This window comes from Taudactylus pleione, unplaced genomic scaffold, assembly GCF_031769625.1.
Source record: "Taudactylus pleione unplaced genomic scaffold, aTauple2 ptg000677l, whole genome shotgun sequence".
Taxonomy (NCBI): Eukaryota; Metazoa; Chordata; class Amphibia; order Anura; family Myobatrachidae; genus Taudactylus; species Taudactylus pleione.
This window is the reverse complement of record NW_028285079.1, coordinates 41,365-66,733: the sequence shown is the minus strand read 5'-3', so window position 1 is coordinate 66,733 and position 25,369 is coordinate 41,365. Positions and strand designations below refer to the sequence as shown.

The 25,369-nt window shown below is 46.4% G+C and overlaps 1 protein-coding gene across 1 annotated transcript in view; it reads left to right on the top strand.

Annotated features, from left to right (window-relative positions):
- GPR156 (G protein-coupled receptor 156) overlaps positions 1-25,369 on the top strand; it is a 57,586-nt gene that overhangs the window by 7,169 nt on the left and 25,048 nt on the right. Inside the window, exons 4-6 of the mRNA XM_088455899.1 lie at positions 6,874-6,984; positions 11,678-11,803; positions 24,850-24,945. Of these exons, the coding sequence (XP_088312025.1) occupies positions 6,874-6,984; positions 11,678-11,803; positions 24,850-24,945 (333 nt within the window). The remainder of the gene's footprint in view (positions 1-6,873; positions 6,985-11,677; positions 11,804-24,849; positions 24,946-25,369) is intronic.

Here is a 25,369-nt window from a genome sequence, read left to right as displayed (position 1 = left end):
ATCATGTTGGGCAGTCTGTAAGTGGGAAGAGCAGGAGCAGAGCATTATTTATCAGGTGGAAGGGATCATGTTGGGGAGTCTGTGTGGGAAGAGCAGGAGCAGAGCATTATCTATCAGGTGGAAGGGATCATGTTGGGGAGTCTGTACATGGGAAGAGCAGGAGCAGAGCATTATGTACCAGGTGGAAAGGATCATGTTGGGAAGTCTGTAAGTGGGAAGAGCAGGAGCAGAGCATTATGTATCAGGTGGAAGGGATCATGTTGGGGAGTCTGTACATGGGAAGAGCAGGAGCAGAGCATTATGTACCAGGTGGAAGGGATCATGTTGGGGAGTCTGTAAGTGGGAAGAGCAGAAGCAGAGCATTATGTATCAGGTGGAAGGGATCATGTTGGGGAGTCTGTAAGTGGGAAGAGCAGGAGCAGAGCATTATGTATCAGGTGGAAGGGAGCATGTTGGGGAGTCTGTACATGGGAAGAGCAGGAGCAGAGCATTATGTACCAGGTGGAAGGGATCATGTTGGGGAGTCTGTAAGTGGGAAGAGAAGGAGCAGAGCATTATGTATCAGGTGGAAGGGATCATTTTGGGGAGTCTGTAAGTGGGAAGAGCAGGAGCAGAGCATTATGTATCGGGTGGAAGGGATCATGTTGGGGAGTCTGTACGTGGGAAGAGCAGGAGCAGAGCATTATGTATCAGGTGGAAGGGAGCATGTTGGGGAGTCTGTACGTGGGAAGAGCAGGAGCAGAGCATTATGTTCCGGGTGGAAGGGAGCATGTTGGGGAGTCTGTACATGGGAAGAGCGGGAGCAGAGCATTATGTATCAGGTGGAAGGGATCATGTTGGGGAGTCTGTATGTGGGAAGAGCAGGAGCAGAGTATTATGTACCAGGTGGAAGGGATCATGTTGGGGAGTCTGCACGTGGGAAGAGCAGGAGCAGAGCATTATGTATCAGGTGGAAGGGATCATGTTGGGGAGTCTGTAAGTGGGAAGAGCAGGAGCAGAGCATTATGTATCAGGTGGAAGGGATCATGTTGGGGAGTCTGTACGTGGGAAGAGCAGGAGCAGAGCATTATGTATCAGGTGGAAGGGAGCATGTTGGGGAGTCTGTACGTGGGAAGAGCAGGAGCAGAGCATTATGTTCCGGGTGGAAGGGATCATGTTGGGGAGTCTGTACGGGGGAAGAGCAGGAGCAGAGCATTATGTATCAGGTGGAATGGAGCATGTTGGGGAGTCTGTACGTGGGAAGAGCAGGAGCAGAGCATTATGTATCAGGTGGAAGGGAGCATGTTGGGGACTCTATACGTGGGAAGAGCAGGAGCAGAGCATTATGTATCAGGTGGAAGGGAGCATGTTGGGGAGTCTGTACGTGGGAAGAGCAGGAGCAGAGCATTATGTTCCGGGTGGAAGGGAGCATGTTGGGGAGTCTGTACGTGGGAAGAGCAGGAGCAGAGCATTATGTTCCGGGTGGAAGGGATCATGTTGGGGAGTCTGTACGTGGGAAGAGCAGGAGCAGAGCATTATGTATCAGGTGGAAGGGAGCATGTTGGGGAGTCTGTAAGTGGGAAGAGCAGAAGCAGAGCATTATGTATCAGGTGGAAGGGATTATGTTGGGGAGTCTGTACGTGGGAAGAGCAGGAGCAGAGCATTATGTATCAGGTGGAAGGGAGCATGTTGGGGAGTCTGTACATGGGAAGAGCAGGAGCAGAGCATTATGTATCAGGTGGAAGGGATCATGTTGGGGAGTCTGTAAGTGGGAAGAGCAGGAGCAGAGCATTATGTATCAGGTGGAAGGGATCATGTTGGGGAGTCTGTACGTGGGAAGAGCAGGAGCAGAGCATTATGTATCAGGTGGAAGGGAGCATGTTGGGGAGTCTGTACGTGGGAAGAGCAGGAGCAGAGCATTATGTATCAGGTGGAAGGGAGCATGTTGGGGAGTCTGTACGTGGGAAGAGCAGGAGCAGAGCATTATGTATCAGGTGGAAGGGAGCATGTTGGGGAGTCTGTACATGGGAAGAGCAGGAGCAGAGCATTATGTATCAGGTGGAAGGGAGCATGTTGGGGAGTCTGTACATGGGAAGAGCAGGAGCAGAGCATTATGTTCCGGGTGGAAGGGATCATGTTGGGGAGTCTGTATGTGGGAAGAGCAGGAGCAGAGCATTATGTATCAGGTGGAAGGGATCATGTTGGGGAGTCTGTAAGTGGGAAGAGCAGGAGCAGAGCATTATGTATCAGGTGGAAGGGATCATGTTGGACAGTCTGTACGTGGGAAGAGCAGGAGCAGAGCATTATGTATCAGGTGGAAGGGATCATGTTGGGGAGTCTGTAAGTGGGAAGAGCAGAAGCAGAGCATTATGTATCAGGTGGAAGGGAGCATGTTGGGGAGTCTAAGTGGGAAGAGCAGGAGCAGAGCATTATGTATCAGGTGGAAGGGATCATGTTGGGCAGTCTGTAAGTGGGAAGAGCAGGAGCAGAGCATTATTTATCAGGTGGAAGGGATCATGTTGGGGAGTCTGTGTGGGAAGAGCAGGAGCAGAGCATTATCTATCAGGTGGAAGGGATCATGTTGGGGAGTCTGTACATGGGAAGAGCAGGAGCAGAGCATTATGTACCAGGTGGAAGGGATCATGTTGGGGAGTCTGTAAGTGGGAAGAGCAGAAGCAGAGCATTATGTATCAGGTGGAAGGGATCATGTTGGGGAGTCTGTAAGTGGGAAGAGCAGGAGCAGAGCATTATGTATCAGGTGGAAGGGAGCATGTTGGGGAGTCTGTACATGGGAAGAGCAGGAGCAGAGCATTATGTACCAGGTGGAAGGGATCATGTTGGGGAGTCTGTAAGTGGGAAGAGAAGGAGCAGAGCATTATGTATCAGGTGGAAGGGATCATTTTGGGGAGTCTGTAAGTGGGAAGAGCAGGAGCAGAGCATTATGTATCGGGTGGAAGGGATCATGTTGGGGAGTCTGTACGTGGGAAGAGCAGGAGCAGAGCATTATGTATCAGGTGGAAGGGAGCATGTTGGGGAGTCTGTACGTGGGAAGAGCAGGAGCAGAGCATTATGTTCCGGGTGGAAGGGAGCATGTTGGGGAGTCTGTACATGGGAAGAGCGGGAGCAGAGCATTATGTATCAGGTGGAAGGGATCATGTTGGGGAGTCTGTATGTGGGAAGAGCAGGAGCAGAGTATTATGTACCAGGTGGAAGGGATCATGTTGGGGAGTCTGCACGTGGGAAGAGCAGGAGCAGAGCATTATGTATCAGGTGGAAGGGATCATGTTGGGGAGTCTGTACGTGGGAAGAGCAGGAGCAGAGCATTATGGATCAGGTGGAAGGGAGCATGTTGGGGAGTCTGTACATGGGAAGAGCAGGAGCAGAGCATTATGTTCCGGGTGGAAGGGAGCATGTTGGGGAGTCTGTACATGGGAAGAGCAGGAGCAGAGCATTTTGTATCAGGTGGAAGGGAGCATGTTGGGGAGTCTGTACATGGGAAGAGCAGGAGCAGAGCATTATGTACCAGGTGGAAGGGATCATGTTGGGGAGTCTGTACGTGGGAAGAGCAGGAGCAGAGCATTATGTATCAGGTGGAAGGGATCATGTTGGGGAGTCTAAATGTGGGAAGAGCAGGAGCAGAGCATTATGTATCAGGTGGAAGGGATCATGTTGGGGAGTCTGTACGTGGGAAGAGCAGGAGCAGAGCATTATGTTCCGGGTGGAAGGGATCATGTTGGGGAGTCTGTACGTGGGAAGAGCAGGAGCAGAGCATTATGTATCAGGTGGAAGGGAGCATGCTGGGGAGTCTGTAAGTGGGAAGAGCAGGAGCAGAGCATTATGTATCAGGTGGAAGGGATCATGTTGGGGTGTCTGTACATGGGAAGAGCAGGAGCAGAGCATTATGAACCAGGTGGAAGGGATCATGTTGGGGAGTCTGTACGTGGGAAGAGCAGGAGCAGAGCATTATGTATCAGGTGGAAGGGATCATGTTGGGGAGTCTGTACGTGGGAAGAGCAGGAGCAGAGCATTATGTATCAGGTGGAAGGGATCATGTTGGGGAGTCTGTACGTGGGAAGAGCAGGAGCAGAGCATTATGTATCAGGTGGAAGGGATTATGTTGGGGAGTCTGTACGTGGGAAGAGCAGGAGCAGAACATTATGTATCAGGTGGAAGGGAGCATGTTGGGGAGTCTGTACATGGGAAGAGCAGGAGCAGAGCATTATGTATCAGGTGGAAGGGAGCATGCGGGACAGTCTGTTCATCGGAAGAACAGTAGCAGAGCATTATGTACCAGGTGGAAGGGATCATGTTGGGGAGTCTGTACGTGGGAAGAGCAGGAGCAGAGCATTATGTATCAGGTGGAAGGGATCATGTTGGGGAGTCTGTGTGGGAAGAGCAGGAGCAGAGCATTATGTATCAGGTGGAAGGGATCATGTTGGGGAGTCTGTACGTGGGAAGAGCAGGAGCAGAGCATTGCGTATCAGGTGGAAGGGATCATGTTGGGGAGTCTGTAAGTGGGAAGAGCAGGAGCAGAGCATTATGTATCAGGTGGAAGGGAGCATGCTGGGGAGTCTAAGTGGGAAGAGCAGGAGCAGAGCATTATGTATCAGGTGGAAGGGATCATGTTGGGGAGTCTGTACATGGGAAGAGCAGGAGCAGAGCATTATGTACCAGGTGGAAGGGATCATGTTGGGGAGTCTGTAAGTGGGAAGAGCAGAAGCAGAGCATTATGTATCAGGTGGAAGGGATCATGTTGGGGAGTCTGTAAGTGGGAAGAGCAGGAGCAGAGCATTATGTATCAGGTGGAAGGGAGCATGTTCGGGAGTCTGTACATGGGAAGAGCAGGAGCAGAGCATTATGTATCAGGTGGAAGGGAGCATGTTGGAGAGTCTGTACATGGGAAGAGCAGGAGCAGAGCATTATGTATCAGGTGGAAGGGAGCATGCGGGACAGTCTGTTCATCGGAAGAACAGTAGCAGAGCATTATGTACCAGGTGGAAGGGATCATGTTGGGGAGTCTGTACGTGGGAAGAGCAGGAGCAGAGCATTGCGTATCAGGTGGAAGGGATCATGTTGGGGAGTCTGTAAGTGGGAAGAGCAGGAGCAGAGCATTATGTATCAGGTGGAAGGGATCATGTTGGGGAGTCTGTACATGGGAAGAGCAGGAGCAGAGCATTATGTATCAGGTGGAAGGGAGCATGTTGGGGAGTCTGTAAGTGGGAAGAGCAGGAGCAGAGCATTATGTATCAGGTGGAAGGGATCATGTTGGGGAGTCTGTAAGTGTGAAGAGCAGGAGCCGAGCATTATGTATCAGGTGGAAGGGATCATGTTGGACAGTCTGTACGTGGGAAGAGCAGTAGCAGAGCATTATGTATCAGGTGGAAGGGAGCATGCTGGACTGTCTATAAGTGGGAAGAGCAGGAGCAGGGCATTATGTATCAGGTGGAAGGGATCATGTTGGGGAGTCTGTAAGTGGGAAGAGCAGAAGCAGAGCATTATGTATCAGGTGGAAGGGAGCATGCTAGACTGTCTATAAGTGGGAATAGCAGGAGCAGAGCATTATGTATCAGGTGGAAGGGAGTATAGTCTGTACATGGGAAGAGCAGGAGCAGAGCATTATGTATCAGGTGGAAGGGAGCATGTTGGGGAGTCTGTAAGTGGGAAGAGCAGAAGCAGAGCATTATGTATCAGGTGGAAGGGATCATGTTGGGGAGTCTGTACATGGGAAGAGCAGGAGCAGAGCATTATGTATCAGGTGGAAGGGATCATGTTGGGGAGTCTGTAAGTGGGAAGACCAGGAGCAGAGCATTATGTATCGGGTGGAAGGGATCATGTTGGGGAGTCTGTACATGGGAAGAGCAGGAGCAGAGCATTATGTATCAGGTGGAAGGGAGCATGTTGGGGAGTCTGTACATGGGAAGAGCAGGAGCAGAGCATTATGTATCAGGTGGAAGGGATCATGTTGGGGAGTCTGTAAGTGGGAAGACCAGGAGCAGAGCATTATGTATCGGGTGGAAGGGATCATGTTGGGGAGTCTGTACATGGGAAGAGCAGGAGCAGAGCATTATGTATCAGGTGGAAGGGAGCATGTTGGGGAGTCTGTACATGGGAAGAGCAGGAGCAGAGCATTATGTATCAGGTGGAAGGGAGCATGCGGGACAGTCTGTTCATGGGAAGAACAGTAGCAGAGCATTATGTACCAGGTGGAAGGGATCATGTTGGGGAGTCTGTACGTGGGAAGAGCAGGAGCAGAGCATTATGTTCCGGGTGGAAGGGATCATGTTGGGGAGTCTGTACGTGGGAAGAGCAGGAGCAGAGCATTATGTATCAGGTGGAAGGGAGCATGTTGGGGAGTCTGTACATGGGAAGAGCAGGAGCAGAGCATTATGTATCAGCTGGAAGGGATCATGTTGGGGAGTCTGTACGTGGGAAGAGCAGGAGCAGAGCATTATGTATCAGGTGGAAGGGAGCATGTTGGGCAGTCTGTACGTGGGAAGAGCAGGAGCAGAGCATTATGTATCAGGTGGAAGGGAGCATGTTGGGGAGTCTGTACGTGGGAAGAGCAGGAGCAGAGCATTATGTACCAGGAGCAGAGCATTATGTATCAGGTGGAATGGAGCATGTTGGGGAGTCTGTACGTGGGAAGAGCAGGAGCAGAGCATTCTGTATCAGGAGCAGAGCATTATGTACCAGGTGGAAGGGATCATGTTGGGGAGTCTGTAAGTGGGAAGAGCAGGAGCACGATAGATAGATAGATAGATAGATAGATAGATAGATAGATAGATAGAGCCCACCATTGGTAAATTGACACCGCAAATTACTGACACTGTAAATGGCTCCTATACGATCACTGACGCCAATGAACCGGTGTTTGCTCTTTTCCCCTGGTCCCAGGTCCGGATCAGCCTCCTGTACGTTGGTGTGACGCTGGTGTTTGGGCCATTGTTGGGGAAGAGTTGGAGACTTCATTGTGTATTTACCCACAGGGTCCCCGATAAACGAGTGGTGAGTAAAACTGAGCCTCAGAGCCATCAATATAATAATGATTCCTGTATTGGCATCTGCTACAGACATGAATACCTTATGTGTATATGTACTCACGTGTGTTATCTCCCAAGCATGTGTCATTGACTCTCTGCTCCCGAATTCCCCACCTCATTTACTATAGAAGTTACCAGGGATGAATAAATTAATTTAGAATTATGAAACACACTTCTCATCAATTAATGAATTTAGGGTAACATCCCCACATTTGTCCTATTACAGCTAAGGGGTATATTTACTAAAGGTCAATTTTAATACATTTAAAATAGATGAAAATTGATCAACATCGATGTTGTGTTTGTGGGGATAAATCACACATTTAGTAAAAAAAACAAAATTTTTTTTCTTTTTTTTTAAAGTGTTAGTAAATGTGTGATTTAGCCCCAGAAACACAACATCGATGTTGATCGATTTGGCTGGATTTTAAATTGATCAAAATTGACTTTAGTAAATATACCCCCTAGCTTCAAAACGTCATGCAGCGCGAGGCGCTTGGCGTGAGCGAGCCGCCAGGTCCTGTGCAATTCTTCTAGCGCCGAGGATCTTTTTCACCCAAAAATGCGTCTTAGTCAGAATGCAACGCGATTAAGAGGCACCAGAAGCCGGCACTAGCCCCACAGGCCGGCACTAGCACCACAGACCCGCACTAGCACCACAGACCCGCACTGGCACCACAGGCCCGCGCTCGCACCACAGGCCCGCGGTCGCACCACAGGCCCGCGGTCGCACCACAGGCCCGCGCTCGCACCAGAGGCCCGCGCTCGCACCAGAGGCCCGCACTCGCACCAGAGGCCCGCACTCGCACCAGAGGCCCGCACTAGCACCAGAGGCCCGCACTAATTAATTTAACATGCGGCACTTGTATATCTGTGTGCGACTGAGCACAGCGGAACTTGGAGTGGAAAAAAGCTGTGGCCGCTGCATCATAGCACTTCATATACAGACCAGAATAGCGTCCTGACGTGAATCAGGCCCTCAGTCGCACACAGAAATATAAGTAGTCTTAATCTCTGCTTCTAGCACACTCCGCTTATGTAACAATCTGGTAAGATAGAAACCAAAGTGCGCTAGAAGCACCAGAGCAGACAGTGACACCCCAGGCAGGAAAGAGGAACTGCACGGGCTGTGATAGCTGCAGGGTGCTAGAATGAAGACTATATAAGTGCCGCAAATCACATGAACCAGTGTAGTCTCCTGCTGCGTCTTAGTCGCATCACAACACATTTTTCGGCCAGGAATGAGAAAGTGCGCAGAGAGGGGCCGTGTGCTGTGATTGCAGCAGAAATGTAGGAGGTCTCATCCGCATGGCACTAATTCTATAACTCCTAGGAGTAGCCAGATGGGAATGTCGCCGCTAGATTGTAAAGACTACCAAAATACGGGTTCTGTATGAAATGTCAACAGTCATAATGTCGGCATGAGAGTGTGGGCATGGCCATAATGTCGATGTTGTCCACGTAAACAGTGATTACCGTCTCCTGGGGGCTGCAGCAGCAATTTCCGGCTCCCATTGGTTATGTGACCGTCACTTCCAGGTCAAAGCTCTGATCCTCCTGTATTCTGGTATTTCTCCACTATCCCTAACCGCTACACCTCCCTCTAGCCCCTAAACATAACCTCACCCCCCCCCCCCCTCCCCCGGCAGCCCAAACTCCTGCTGCAGCCTAACCCTAACCTCCTCCCACAGTCCCACAACCTATCCCTAACCTCCTCCCGCAGCCTAACTCTCCTCCCACAGTCCCACAACCTATCCCTAACCTCCTCCCGCAGCCTAACTCTCCTCCCAGTCCCACAACCTATCCCTAACCTCCTCCCGCAGCCTAACTCTCCCCCCAGTCCCACAACCTATCCCTAACCTCCTCCCGCAGCCTAACTCTCCCCCCAGTCCCACAACCTATCCCTAACCTCCTCCTGCAGCCTAACTCTCCTCCCAGTCCCACAACCTATCCCTAACCTCCATGATCTTGCAGCCTAATCCTCCTCCCACTTCCTAACCTCCCCCCTGCAGCCTAACCCTACTCTCCCCTAATGTCCAACCTCCCCCCACACAGCCTAACCCCTCATGCTCACATCCTAACCCTAACCCTCCCCCCTGCAGTCTAACCCCTCCCTCTCGCTACCTAACCCTAACCCCCCCTATCCCTCCACAGCAACCTAGTCCCACAATTCCCCTGCAGCCTAACCCCTCCCTATCGCCACCTAACCCTAAGCCCCTCCCCCCCCCCGGCAGCCTAGTCCCTCAATTCACCTGCAACCTAACCCTAACCGACCCTCCCGGTAGCCTAGTCCCTCAATTCCCCTGCAGCCTAGCCCCTTCCTCTCGCTGCCTAACCCTAACTGACCCCCCCTGGTAGCCTAGTCCCTCAATTCCCCTCCAGCCTAGCCCCTTCAACCCTAATGTAGACATTCTGACAACGTTGAGATTGTCACTGTCGTTCCTATGATTACATCCCCATAATATATACAGTTAAGGCTGATCTATATAAAAAATAGAAACTGTAACATTTACTATAACTATATTGAATAAAATACAACTGTGAAAGAAGCAGCTATCACACAGTATAATGTGGGTGTCTCATAAGAGCTGCCTATGAATCAGTGAGGAACAGTCCACTATCTTATTCAGTGGGATGTAGGAGATGGAGCCTCTCAACATGTTTAGGAGCACACAGAGGAGCTCATTCAGAGTCTGTCGTGAGCGCTGAGCACTCACAACCGACTCGATGTTGCCCCACAGCGCATGCGCACGACGGAGCCGGCTCCGTCGTGCGCATGCGCGTGACCCGGCTAACGACAGGCGCTCCGTTGTTAGGGGTCTCGTAGCAGATGGGGCGAGCTGTCTATGTTGAGTGACAGCTCGCCCCGTTTGCTGGGCGGGCCGAGGGCGTGCCCGGCCAAACGGAGGAGTTCCAGTCGGAATGCTTGCCGTTTGGGGGCGGCCCCACTGACATCATTGCTGATGTCAGTGGGGAACATCCTGCTCGAACAGAGCAGGAGCTCCCTGGGGCTTACGAGTGCCCAGACCCTACCCTAGGGTCTGGTTGTAAGCCCCGATGGTCTTGACCATCGCGACCATCACTCATGTAGTGTTCACTCTAGCTCCGGTGCGAGGCAGGGCGCCGGAGCTAGAGAGGGCACGGTCGTGCGACCGAGAAGGGCCCCCAAGCCCTGCAGACAGGGAGAATAGATGCCGGTACGCATGCGCCCGGCGTCTATTCTCTGGCGGTGACCGAGTCACCGCACATTTCTTCACCAGCGGGACACTGCGACCTGCAGGTGAAGACGGTTCCCGCAGGCTGTTAGGGCAGTGCGCTTTTTGCCCTCCTTCTGGAGGGCAGGGTACTTTTTGCCTTCCAGAAAGAGGGCAGGGCGCCGCGCCCCGCTAAAACAGCCTAGCGGGAACGCTACCCATGTCGGTCGTTAGAGCTGTGGGTGTTAACCCACAGCTTAACGATCGACAAGGAGGCGGCTGTTCAGGATGCAAGCGGCCGTCCTGATTCAGAGCGACAGCTTGCATCTCACAACCGCCTCTGAATGAGGCCCAGAGTGAGCGAGAGAGCTCTCACCAAGGTTTTCCAATATGAAGCCCAAGATGCAGCCGTCCGTGGCTGTTACACGATCGCAGGCCTCCACCGAGATGTAGATTGTGTTGTGTACTCTGACTGCCCCAATGTGCCCGTAAGCCTGATGTGTTTGGATAAGTCCTAGAGTACCAATGAATGTGAAGGCAGTTTGGAAGCGAGACACTATGTGGGGTGACGATCCTTGACGCGTTTCAGTGCTGGCTGTGCGCTTTCATCAGAAGGAACAAATGCATTTTCTTTATTATCACGTAAAGGGCACTGAGGTAAGTTTCTATTTGATATAGTGCAGCCTTGACTGTAAATAGGAATGAATTCAGCCCTGGTAACTGCAATAGTAAATGAGGTGGGAATTACGGGAGCAGAGCGTAAAGGGGTACATGGTAATTATTATTACCAGTTATTTATATAGCGCACACATATTCCGCAGCGCTATACAGAGAATATGTTACCACTCACATCAGTCCCTGCCCCAGTGGAGCTTACACTCTATATTCCCTATCACATGCTCACACACATACATTACACACTAGGGTCAATTTGTGTTGGGAGCCAATTAACCTACCAGTATATTTTAGGAGTGTGGCAGGAAACCGGAGCACCCTGAGGAAACCAACGCAAGCACAGGGAGAACATACAAACTCCACACATTTAGGGCCGTAGTGGGTATCGAACCCACGACCTCAGTGCTGTGAGGCAATAACGCTCACCATTACACCATCTGTGCAGCCCATAGGGTTACATGGTAATGCAGCGGGGCACACAAAAGCACGTGTTACAATATGGCCAGTGGCTGGGTCATCTCATGTTTGGATGTTAGGGTCATGTGATTATCAGATTATAACTATACATACATACATACATACATAAATACATACATACATACATACATACATAGTTTGCCCGCTTTGGTCACAAATGCTTTGCTGCGGTCCAGGCCCCCTTTGGATCATGCCGTGAGGGAGGTGCGAGGTGCTGCTGGTGGGCAATGTGAAAGGAGTGCTCCTAATAACTGAGGCTTCAGGGGAATAAGCGTTTGCAGGCGTCGCTGATCTCTCGCTCTTCTCCTGCAGATTATAAAGGACATAACGCTGCTTGGCCTAGAAGCTGGCCTTCTGTTTGTGGACTCCTTGCTGCTTCTATCATGGGTTCTGTCTGACCCTGTTCTCTGCACCCAGAATGTGAGCGCCAGTATCACGGTGAGACCAGTACACCATGCCCAATCATCATGTATATACCTCCATGCAGTAAGGGACATACAGCGGCTCATCCCGGTGCCTTGTTACTGTACCTGCTGTCAGTCTTCTCCCTTCCTTGTGCTGCTCTCCTGATCCACACCCGCTACTGACGCCAATTCCACACGTAACGTCACAGCACTGGGCGCCAGCAGGGCAGGAGCGGACGCCAGGAATGAGGGCACTAAGCAATGATGCTGAATACTACTGACGTGGGCATATCTACTGCTGGCATATTACTAAGGAATTTCTGAGAATAGCTCTTGGCATATTATAAGTTGCTTATTGTATTGTAATGTTCTCTGTACCCTTTACTGTATGTACGGCGCTGCGGACCTCTTTTGGCGCCCTATAATAATATTAATAGACATTTCTACTAATGTGTATACAGTAATGGCTAGCGCTAATGATGGGCGTGTCATTGTGTATTACTACTAATGTGTATACAGTAATGACTAGCGCTAATGATGGGCATGTCATTGTGTATTATTACTACTAATGTGTATACAGTAATGACTAGCACTAATGATGGGCGTGTTATTGTGTATTACTACTAATGTGTATACAGTAATGGCTAGCACTAATGATGGGGCGTGTTACTGTGTAATACTACTAATGTGTATACTAGGGGTGTGCACCGGCCACTTTTCGTGTTTTGTGTTTTGGTTTTGGATCTGGATCTTTCTTCGTGTTTTGGATCTGAATTGGTTTTGCCAAAACCACCCTTCCGTGTTTTGGGTTCTGGGTTTTGTGTTTTGGATCTGTATTTTTTTTAAAAAAAAGCATAAAAACAGCTAAAATCACAGAATTTGTAGGTTTTTCTGCTCCTATGCTATTATTAACCTCAATAACCTTAATTTCCACTCATTTCCAGTCTATTCTGAACACCTCACACCTCACAATAGTGTTTTTATGTCCAAAAGGTTGCACCGAGGTAGCTGGATGACTATGCTAAGCGACACGAGTGGGCGGCACAATCACGTGGTCCATCTAGGAGTGACACTGCAGTGGCAGACAGGATGGCAGTTAGAAAAACTAGGCCCCAAACTGTACATAATGCAAAAAAAAAAAAGAGGTGCAAGATGGAATTGTCCTTGGGCCCTCCCACCCACCCTTATGTTGTATAAACAGGACATGCACACTTTAACAAACCAATCATTTCAGCGCCAGGGTCTGCCACACAACTGTGGCTGAAATGATTGGTTCGTTTGGGCCCCCACAAAACAAGCTGGCAATTAATCTGTCCCTGCACAAACTGGCTCTACGGAGGCAAGATGTCATCCTCATCCTCCTCATCCACCGATTCCTCACCCTCTTCAGTGTGTACATCCTCATCCTCACAGAGTATTAATTCGTCCCCGCTGGAATCCACAACCACAGGTCCCTCTGTACGGTCTGGAGGCTGGTCTCCCTGGAAGAGTTGATAATTCATTTTATGAACATCATCTTCTCCACATTTTGTGGAAGCAACCTCCTATGCCTTTCGCTGACAAGGTTCCCGGCTGCACTAAACACTCTTTCGGAGAACACACTGGAGGGGGGGCAACTCAGGTAAAATAGAGCCAGTTTGTACAGGGACCTCCAAATTGCTTCTTTTTCCTGCCAGTACAGGTACGGACTGTCTGACATGCCTACTTGGATGCTGTCACCGATGTAATCCTTTAACAGACAGACGCACGCTTGTCGCTGCTGCTTTGAGGATGCAAGTGCGGCTACAGCCCACACATTTCACAAAGACCGAAAAAAAAAGAACAATATTTTTATTGTTTGTGTAACACACTTTGAGGGTGTCACCACCCTTTAACAGACAGACGCACGCTTGTCGCTGCTGCTTTGAGGATGCAAGTGCGGCTACATCGCACACAAATCACAAACACATTAAAAAAAGTTTTTTATTTTTTGGAGCACTTTGAGAGTTACACCACCCTTTAACAGACAGACGCACGCTTGTCGCTGCTGCTTTGAGGATGCAAGTGCGGCTACAGCCCACACAATTCACAAAGACAGAAAAAAAAAGAACAATATTTTTATTGTTTGTGTAGCACACTTTGAGGGTGTCACCACCCTTTAACAGACAGACGCACGCTTGTCGCTGCTGCTTTGAGGATGCAAGTGCGGCTACATCGCACACAAATCACAAACACATTAAAAATATAGTTTTTTATTTTTTGGAGCACTTTGAGAGTTACACCACCCTTTAACAGACAGACGCACGCTTGTCGCTGCTGCTTTGAGGATGCAAGTGCGGCTACAGCCCACACAATTCACAAAGACAGAAAAAAAAAGAACAATATTTTTATTGTTTGTGTAGCACACTTTGAGGGTGTCACCACCCTTTAACAGACAGACGCACGCTTGTCGCTGCTGCTTTAAGGGTGCAGGTGCGGCTACAGCCCACTCATTTCACAAAGACCGAAAAAAAAAGAACAATATTTTTATTGTTTGTGTAGCACACTTTGAGGGTGTCACCACCCTTTAACAGACAGACGCACGCTTGTCGCTGCTGCTTTGAGGATGCAGGTGGAATCTAGACGGGATTTGGAACCGGGGACACACTACCTCCATCAATTGTCTAAATCCCACTGCACTAATGGCGGATACCAGACGCACGTCTAACACCAACATAGCAGTCAAGGCCTCAGTTATACGTTTTGCTTCAGGATGACTGCTGTCGTACTTCATCCTCATCGCTAGGGACTGTTGGAGGGTCAATTGTTTAGTAAAAGTAGTGATGTTCCTATTTCCTCTCTGGGATGATGAACAACTCCCAGCAGCAGCAACAGCACTAGGAGGAAGTGGTTCTTGATGTTTCCCTATTTTATTTTTATCGGAGAAAGTTTGGTCCTCCATTTATGTTATATTGATATATACGTGCGGCTAAAGCGCACACAAACACAGAAAATATTTTTTTATTTTTGCTGGAGAGTAGTGCACTTTGTGGGTTACACCACCCTTTAAGAAATGAGCCAGCCGGCTCTTTACTTATGGGACATAGGCGCACGCTTGGCGCTGCTCCTTTGTTGATGCACGTGCAGCCACAGTGCACACAAGTCACAAAGACAGAAAAAAAAAAGAATATTTTTATTGTTTGTGGAGCACACTTTGAGGGTTACACCACCCTTTAACAGACAGACGCACGCTTGTCGCTGCTGCTTTGAGGATGCAAGTGCGGCTACAGCCCACACAATTCACAAAGACAGAAAAAAGAAGAAGAATATTTTTATTGTTTGTGTAGCACACTTTGAGGGTGTCACCACCCTTTAACAGACAGACGCACGCTTGTCGCTGCTGCTTTAAGGATGCAGGTGCGGCTACAGCCCACACATTTCACAAAGACCGAAAAAAAAAGAACAATATTTTAATTGTTTGTGTAGCACACTTTGAGGGTGTCACCACCCTTTAACAGTCAGACGCACGCTTGTCGCTGCTGCTTTAAGGATGCAGGTGCGGCTACAGCCCACACAATTCACAAAGACAGAAAAAAGAAGAATATTTTTATTGTTTGTGTAGCACACTTTGAGGGTGTCACCACCCTTTAACAGACAGACGCACGCTTGTCGCTGCTGCTTTGAGGATGCAAGTGCGGCTACATCGCACACAAGTCACAAACACATTAAAAAAATAGTTTTTTATTTTTTGGAGCACTTTGAGAGTTACACCACCCTTTAACAGACAGACGCACGCTTGTCGCTGCTGCTTTAAGGATGCAGGTGCGGCTACAGCCCACACATTTCACAAAGACCGAAAAAAAAAGAACAATATTTTAATTGTTTGTGTAGAACACTTTGAGGTGTCACAACCCTTTAACAGACAGACGCACGCTTGTCGCTGCTGCTTTAAGGATGCAGGTGCGGCTACAGCCCACACAATTCACATAGACAGAAAAAAGAAGAAGAATATTTTTATTGTTTGTGTAGCACACTTTGAGGGTGTCACCACCCTTTAACAGACAGACGCACGCTTGTCGCTGCTGCTTTAAGGATGCAGGTGCGGCTACAGCCCACACATTTCACAAAGACCGAAAAAAAAAGAACAATATTTTAATTGTTTGTGTAGAACACTTTGAGGGTGTCACCACCCTTTAACAGACAGACGCACGCTTGTCGCTGCTGCTTTAAGGATGCAGGTGCGGCTACAGCCCACACAATTCACATAGACAGAAAAAAGAAGAAGAATATTTTTATTGTTTGTGTAGCACACTTTGAGGGTGTCACCACCCTTTAACAGACAGACGCACGCTTGTCGCTGCTGCTTTGAGGATGCAAGTGCGGCTACAGCCCACACAATTCACAAAGACAGAAAAAAGAAGAAGAATATTTTTATTGTTTGTGTAGCACACTTTGAGGGTGTCACCACCCTTTAACAGACAGACGCACGCTTGTCGCTGCTGCTTTAAGGATGCAGGTGCGGCTACAGCCCACACATTTCACAAAGACCGAAAAAAAAAGAACAATATTTTAATTGTTTGTGTAGCACACTTTGAGGGTGTCACCACCCTTTAACAGTCAGACGCACGCTTGTCGCTGCTGCTTTAAGGATGCAGGTGCGGCTACAGCCCACACAATTCACAAAGACAGAAAAAAGAAGAATATTTTTATTGTTTGTGTAGCACACTTTGAGGGTGTCACCACCCTTTAACAGACAGACGCACGCTTGTCGCTGCTGCTTTGAGGATGCAAGTGCGGCTACATCGCACACAAGTCACAAACACATTAAAAAAATAGTTTTTTATTTTTTGGAGCACTTTGAGAGTTACACCACCCTTTAACAGACAGACGCACGCTTGTCGCTGCTGCTTTAAGGATGCAGGTGCGGCTACAGCCCACACATTTCACAAAGACCGAAAAAAAAAGAACAATATTTTAATTGTTTGTGTAGAACACTTTGAGGTGTCACAACCCTTTAACAGACAGACGCACGCTTGTCGCTGCTGCTTTAAGGATGCAGGTGCGGCTACAGCCCACACAATTCACATAGACAGAAAAAAGAAGAAGAATATTTTTATTGTTTGTGTAGCACACTTTGAGGGTGTCACCACCCTTTAACAGACAGACGCACGCTTGTCGCTGCTGCTTTAAGGATGCAGGTGCGGCTACAGCCCACACATTTCACAAAGACCGAAAAAAAAAGAACAATATTTTAATTGTTTGTGTAGAACACTTTGAGGGTGTCACCACCCTTTAACAGACAGACGCACGCTTGTCGCTGCTGCTTTGAGGATGCAAGTGCGGCTACATCGCACACAAGTCACAAACACATTAAAAAAATAGTTTTTTATTTTTTGGAGCACTTTGAGAGTTACACCACCCTTTAACAGACAGACGCACGCTTGTCGCTGCTGCTTTAAGGATGCAGGTGCGGCTACAGCCCACACATTTCACAAAGACCGAAAAAAAAAGAACAATATTTTAATTGTTTGTGTAGCACACTGTGAGGGTGTCACCACCCTTTAACAGACAGACGCACGCTTGTCGCTGCTGCTTTAAGGATGCAGGTGCGGCTACAGCCCACACAATTCACAAAGACAGAAAAAAAAGAACAATATTTTAATTGTTTGTGTAGCACACTTTGAGGGTGTCACCACCCTTTAACAGACAGACGCACGCTTGTCGCTGCTGCTTTGAGGATGCAGGTGGAATCTAGACGGGATTTGGAACCGAGGACACACTACCTCCATCAATTGTCTAAATCCCACTGCACTAATGTCGGATACCGGACGCACGTCTAACACCAACATAGCAGTCAAGGCCTCAGTTTTACGTTTTGCTTCAGGATGACTGCTGTCGTACTTCATCCTCATCGCTAGGGACTGTTGGAGGGTCAATTGTTTAGTAAATGTAGTGATGTTCCTACTTCCTCTCTGGGATGATGAACAACTCCCAGCAGAAGCAACAGCACTAGGAGGAAGTGGTTCTTGATCTTTCCCTATTTTATTTTTATCGGAGAAAGTTTGGTCCTCCATTTATGTTATATTGATATATATACGCGCGGCTAAAGCGCACACAAACACAGAAAATATTTTTTTATTTTTGCTGGAGAGTAGTGCACTTTGTGGGTTACACCACCCTTTAAGAAATGAGCCAGCCGGCTCTATACTTATGGGACACAGGCGCACGCTTGGCGCTGCTCCTTTGTTGATGCACGTGCAGCCACAGTGCACACAAGTCACAAACACAGAAAATATATATTTTTTTGGTTTGGAGTGTACTTTGGGGGTTACAGCACCCTTTAACGGTCAAGCCAGCTGGCCCTTTACTTATGACACAGGCGCACGCTTGGCACTACTTTGTTGATGCACGTGCGGCTACTGCGCACACAATTCACAAACACAGAAAATAATTTTTTTTTTGGTTTGGACTGGAGTGTACTTTCGGGGGTTACAGCACCCTTAATGGTCAAGCCAGCCGGCCCTTTACTTATGACACAGGCGCACGCTTGGCACTACTTTGTTGATGCACGTGCGGCTACTGCGCACACAATTCACAAACACAGAAAATAATTTTTTTTTGGTTTGGATTGGAGTGTACTTTCGGGGGTTACAGCACCCTTTAACGGTCAAGCCAGCCGGCCCTTTACTTATGACACAGGCGCACGCTTGGCACTACTTTGTTGATGCACGTGCGGCTACTGCGCACACAATTCACAAACACAGAAAATATATTATTTTTTTAGCACTTGGGGGGAGCACCCCTGATGGACAGAGCACCCCCTGGACAACACTACAGCACCCCTTTAGGACTGGGACACTGCACAGGACTTTGGAGTGGACACAGCCCCTATGGAGAACTGACTGCACAACACAGTCCAGCCAGCCCCTATGGACTTTGAAGTAGTGGACACAGCCCCTATTAACAACAGCAGCACAGCACAACACAGCCAGCCCCTATGGACTTTGAAGTAGTGGACAACAGCAGCACTACACTACACTACACTACACAGCCCTAACTCCCACCCTCCCTCTTCACTGTCCACAGCCGAGTGAGAAAATGGAGCCGACGCGGGTACCTTATATAGGATCCAAAACCCGCGAGACTCGGAAGGCGGGATGATGACGTTTTGCCTCGATTTCAGATCCGAGTCAGGCGGGAAAAGTCGAGTCTGACTCGGATCTGCCTCGGATCGGGGGGGCTCGGGGGGGTTCGGATTTCAGAAATCCGAACCCGCTCACCCCTAGTGTATACAGTAATGACTAGCGCTAATGATGGGCGTGTCATTGTGTATTACTACTAATGTGTATACAGTAATGACTAGCGCTAATGATGGGCATGTCATTGTGTATTACTACTAATGTGTATACAGTAATGGCTAGCGCTAATGATGGGCGTGTTATTGTGTATTACTACTAATGTGTATACAGTAATGACTAGCGCTAATGATGGGCATGTCACTGTGTATTACTACTAATGTGTATACAGTAATGGCTAGCGCTAATGATGGGCATGTTATTGTGTATTACTACTAATGTGTATACAGTAATGGCTAGCGCTAATGATGGGCATGTTATTGTGTATTACTACTAATGTGTATACAGTAATGACTAGCGCTAATGATGGGCATGTCACTGTGTATTACTACTAATGTGTATACAGTAATGGCTAGCGCTAATGATGGGCATGTCATTGTGTATTACTACTAATGTGTATACAGTAATGACTAGCGCTAATGATGGGCGTGTTATTGTGTATTACTACTAATGTGTATACAGTAATGACTAGCGCTAATGATGGGCGTGTCATTGTGTATTACTACTAATGTGTATACAGTAATGGCTAGCGCTAATGATGGGCATGTTATTGTGTATTACTACTAATGTGTATACAGTAATGACTAGCGCTAATGATGGGCGTGTCATTGTGTATTACTACTAATGTGTATACAGTAATGGCTAGCGCTAATGATGGGCATGTTATTGTGTATTACTACTAATGTGTATACAGTAATGGCTAGCGCTAATGATGGGCGTGTCATTGTGTATTACTACTAATGTGTATACAGTAATGACTAGCGCTAATGATGGGCATGTCATTGTGTATTACTACTAATGTGTATACAGTAATGGCTAGCGCTAATGATGGGCGTGTCATTGTGTATTACTACTAATGTGTATACAGTAATGACTAGCGCTAATGATGGGCGTGTCATTGTGTATTACTACTAATGTGTATACAGTAATGGCTAGCGCTAATGATGGGCGTGTCATTGTGTATTACTACTAATGTGTATACAGTAATGACTAGCGCTAATGATGGGCATGTTATTGTGTATTACTACTAATGTGTATACAGTAATGGCTAGCGCTAATGATGGGCGTGTCATTGTGTTTTACTACTAATGTGTATACAGTAATGGCTAGCGCTAATGATGGGCGTGTCATTGTGTATTACTACTAATGTGTATACAGTAATGACTAGCGCTAATGATGGGCATGTCATTGTGTATTACTACTAATGTGTATACAGTAATGGCTAGCGCTAATGATGGGCATGTTATTGTGTATTACTACTAATGTGTATACAGTAATGGCTAGCGCTAATGATGGGCGTGTCATTGTGTTTTACTACTAATGTGTATACAGTAATGACTAGCGCTAATGATGGACATGTCACTGTGTATTACTACTAATGTGTATACAGTAATGACTAGCGCTAATGATGGGCGTGTCATTGTGTATTACTACTAATGTGTATACAGTAATGACTAGCGCTAATGATGGGCGTGTTATTGTGTATTACTACTAATGTGTATACAGTAATGGCTAGCGCTAATGATGGGCGTGTTATTGTGTATTACTACTAATGTGTATACAGTAATGACTAGCGCTAATGATGGGCGTGTCATTGTGTATTACTACTAATGTGTATACAGTAATGACTAGCGCTAATGATGGGCGTGTTATTGTGTATTACTACTAATGTGTATACAGTAATGGCTAGCGCTAATGATGGGCGTGTTATTGTGTATTACTACTAATGTGTATACAGTAATGACTAGCGCTAATGATGGGTGTGTCACTGTGTATTACTACTAATGTGTATACAGTAATGGCTAGCGCTAATGATGGGCGTGTTATTGTGTATTACTACTAATGTGTATACAGTAATGACTAGCGCTAATGATGGGCATGTCACTGTGTATTACTACTAATGTGTATACAGTAATGGCTAGCGCTAATGATGGGCGTGTCATTGTGTATTACTACTAATGTGTATACAGTAATGACTAGCGCTAATGATGGGCGTGTTATTGTGTATTACTACTAATGTGTATACAGTAATGGCTAGCGCTAATGATGGGCATGTCATTGTGTATTACTACTAATGTGTATACGGTAATGGCTAGCGCTAATGATGGGCATGTCACTGTGTATTACTACTAATGTGTATACAGTAATGGCTAGCGCTAATGATGGGCATGTCATTGTGTATTACTACTAATGTGTATACAGTAATGGCTAGCGCTAATGATGGGCATGTTATTGTGTATTACTACTAATGTGTATACAGTAATGACTAGCGCTAATGATGGGCATGTCATTGTGTATTACTACTAATGTGTATACAGTAATGACTAGCGCTAATGATGGGCGTGTCATTGTGTATTACTACTAATGTGTATACAGTAATGACTAGCGCTAATGATGGGCGTGTCATTGTGTATTACTACTAATGTGTATACAGTAATGACTAGCGCTAATGATGGGCGTGTCATTGTGTATTACTACTAATGTGTATACAGTAATGACTAGCGCTAATGATGGGCATGTCACTGTGTATTACTACTAATGTGTATACAGTAATGACTAGCGCTAATGATGGGCGTGTCATTGTGTATTACTACTAATGTGTATACAGTAATGGCTAGCGCTAATGATGGGCATGTCATTGTGTATTACTACTAATGTGTATACAGTAATGACTAGCGCTAATGATGGGCATGTTATTGTGTATTACTACTAATGTGTATACAGTAATGGCTAGCGCTAATGATGGGCGTGTCATTGTGTATTACTACTAATGTGTATACAGTAATGACTAGCGCTAATGATGGGCATGTCACTGTGTATTACTTACTACTAATGTGTATACAGTAATGGCTAGCGCTAATGATGGGCATGTCATTGTGTATTACTACTAATGTGTATACAGTAATGGCTAGCGCTAATGATGGGCATGTTATTGTGTATTACTACTAATGTGTATACAGTAATGGCTAGCGCTAATGATGGGCGTGTCATTGTGTATTACTACTAATGTGTATACAGTAATGACTAGCGCTAATGATGGGCATGTCACTGTGTATTACTACTAATGTGTATACAGTAATGGCTAGCGCTAATGATGGGCATGTCATTGTGTATTACTACTAATGTGTATACAGTAATGGCTAGCGCTAATGATGGGCATGTTATTGTGTATTACTACTAATGTGTATACAGTAATGACTAGCGCTAATGATGGGCATGTTATTGTGTATTACTACTAATGTGTATACAGTAATGACTAGCGCTAATGATGGGCGTGTTATTGTGTATTACTACTAATGTGTATACAGTAATGACTAGCGCTAATGATGGGCGTGTTATTGTGTATTACTACTAATGTGTATACAGTAATGACTAGCGCTAATGATGGGCATGTCATTGTGTATTACTACTAATGTGTATACAGTAATGACTAGCGCTAATGATGGGCGTGTCATTGTGTATTACTACTAATGTGTATACAGTAATGGCTAGCGCTAATGATGGGCGTGTCATTGTGTATTACTACTAATGTGTATACAGTAATGACTAGCGCTAATGATGGGCATGTCACTGTGTATTACTACTAATGTGTATACAGTAATGACTAGCGCTAATGATGGGCATGTTATTGTGTATTACTACTAATGTGTATACGGTAATGGTTAGCGCTAATGATGGGCGTGTTATTGTGTATTACTACTGTACTAATGTGTATACAGTAATGACTAGCGCTAATGATGGGCATGTTATTGTGTATTACTACTAATGTGTATACGGTAATGGTTAGCGCTAATGATGGGCGTGTTATTGTGTATTACTACTAATGTGTATACAGTAATGACTAGCGCTAATGATGGGCATGTTATTGTGTATTACTACTAATGTGTATACGGTAATGGTTAGCGCTAATGATGGGCGTGTTATTGTGTATTACTACTAATGTGTATACGGTAATGGCTAGCGCTAATGATGGGCGTGTCATTGTGTATTACTACTAATGTGTATACAGTAATGACTAGCGCTAATGATGGGCATGTCATTGTGTATTACTACTAATGTGTATACAGTAATGACTAGCGCTAATGATGGGCATGTTATTGTGTATTACTACTAATGTGTATACAGTAATGGCTAGCGCTAATGATGGGCATGTTATTGTGTATTACTACTAATGTGTATACAGTAATGACTAGCGCTAATGATGGGCGTGTTATTGTGTATTACTACTAATGTGTATACAGTAATGACTAGCGCTAATGATGGGCGTGTTATTGTGTATTACTACTAATGTGTATACAGTAATGGCTAGCGCTAATGATGGGCATGTTATTGTGTATTACTACTAATGTGTATACAGTAATGGCTAGCGCTAATGATGGGCATGTTATTGTGTATTACTACTAATGTGTATACAGTAATGACTAGCGCTAATGATGGGCGTGTTATTGTGTATTACTACTAATGTGTATACAGTAATGACTAGCGCTAATGATGGGCGTGTTATTGTGTATTACTACTAATGTGTATACAGTAATGGCTAGCGCTAATGATGGGCATGTTATTGTGTATTACTACTAATGTGTATACAGTAATGGCTAGCGCTAATGATGGGCGTGTCATTGTGTATTACTACTAATGTGTATACAGTAATGGCTAGCGCTAATGATGGGCGTGTCATTGTGTATTACTACTAATGTGTATACAGTAATGACTAGCGCTAATGATGGGCATGTTATTGTGTATTACTACTAATGTGTATACAGTAATGACTAGCGCTAATGATGGGCATGTTATTGTGTATTACTACTAATGTGTATACAGTAATGACTAGCGCTAATGATGGGCATGTTATTGTGTATTACTACTAATGTGTATACGGTAATGGTTAGCGCTAATGATGGGCATGTTATTGTGTATTACTACTAATGTGTATACGGTAATGGCTAGCGCTAATGATGGGCATGTCATTGTGTATTACTACTAATGTGTATACAGTAATGACTAGCGCTAATGATGGGCATGTCATTGTGTATTACTACTAATGTGTATACAGTAATGACTAGCGCTAATGATGGGCATGTCATTGTGTATTACTACTAATGTGTATACGGTAATGGGTAGCGCTAATGATGGGCATGTTATTGGGCATTACTACTGCAAGTTATATTATATACTGCTGTGGACGCCATATTGTATAGTTGTTTACAGTGGCAGAATGGTTGCAGCGTGGTTGGTATTACCATCTCATAGCACAGAGGTCATGGGTTCGATTACAAGCAAGGCTTTATCTGTGTGGAGTTTGTACGTTCTCTCCATATTTGGGTGGGTTCCCTCCAAGTGCTCCTATTTCCTTCCACACTCCGAAATCATACTGGTCTGGCAATTGGCTTCTGCCAAAAAAATGAACCCTATGTGTAGGGAATATAGAGTGCAAGCTCCAATGGAGCAGGGATGATGTGAATGACTTAATATTCTCTGTAAAGCTCTGCATTATACCTGTGCAATGATACATAACTGACAAGAAATTAAACCAGAATGGGTTGTGTTCTACACTTGCCACAAGAATGGTCTCCATTGTACATCAGGAAAAGTAGTCAGTGGGGTGCAATAAGAATCCCGGGCAATTACCTGCCGTCAGATATATATTCATTCCTCTATGTGCCCATTACCCTCAGATTCATTAATGGTTGCTCCCACCTTCTGTTTCGCTGGGCATTTGTGTACTGCACCCGATGGATGAAAACATCCTACTTTGTCGTCCACACAGGCTGCTCGGCCCGGGACGTTCTGCGCCGTGACAAGAACACGCTCCTGTTCATCCCTGTATGCGGACTTCTGGATTACCCTCTTGGTGGGGTTCAAGGTAGGAACCTTATTGTACAGGCCCAGATTAGTGTCTCCCTTACATTCCTCTTCAGAATAAATGTTGAGTCACCTAAAGAGGGTAAAATAAATAGAAGGAACTTTACATGATATAAAGACGTCAGACATTAAACTCAATCAAGGTACAATTGCTGAGCTCAACCACTTACAGTAAAATCAGTATCAGTCTTAGCAATTGATCAGAGCCTCCGCTAATTATTCTATGGGCCTGCGCCTGATTCTGCAGAGAGATTAGATGTGGGAGGGGTCTGCCCTAACTCTAATCTAAATTGCACTGTAAGAATAAAGCTGTCCAGCAATAGTGGGCTACATGCAGCCAGTATTTACCCTGCATGCAAAAAAACAATATTATGTATTTGACCCCCTTACATTGCTACTTGGTTTGTCTACGTACACAGTTACTT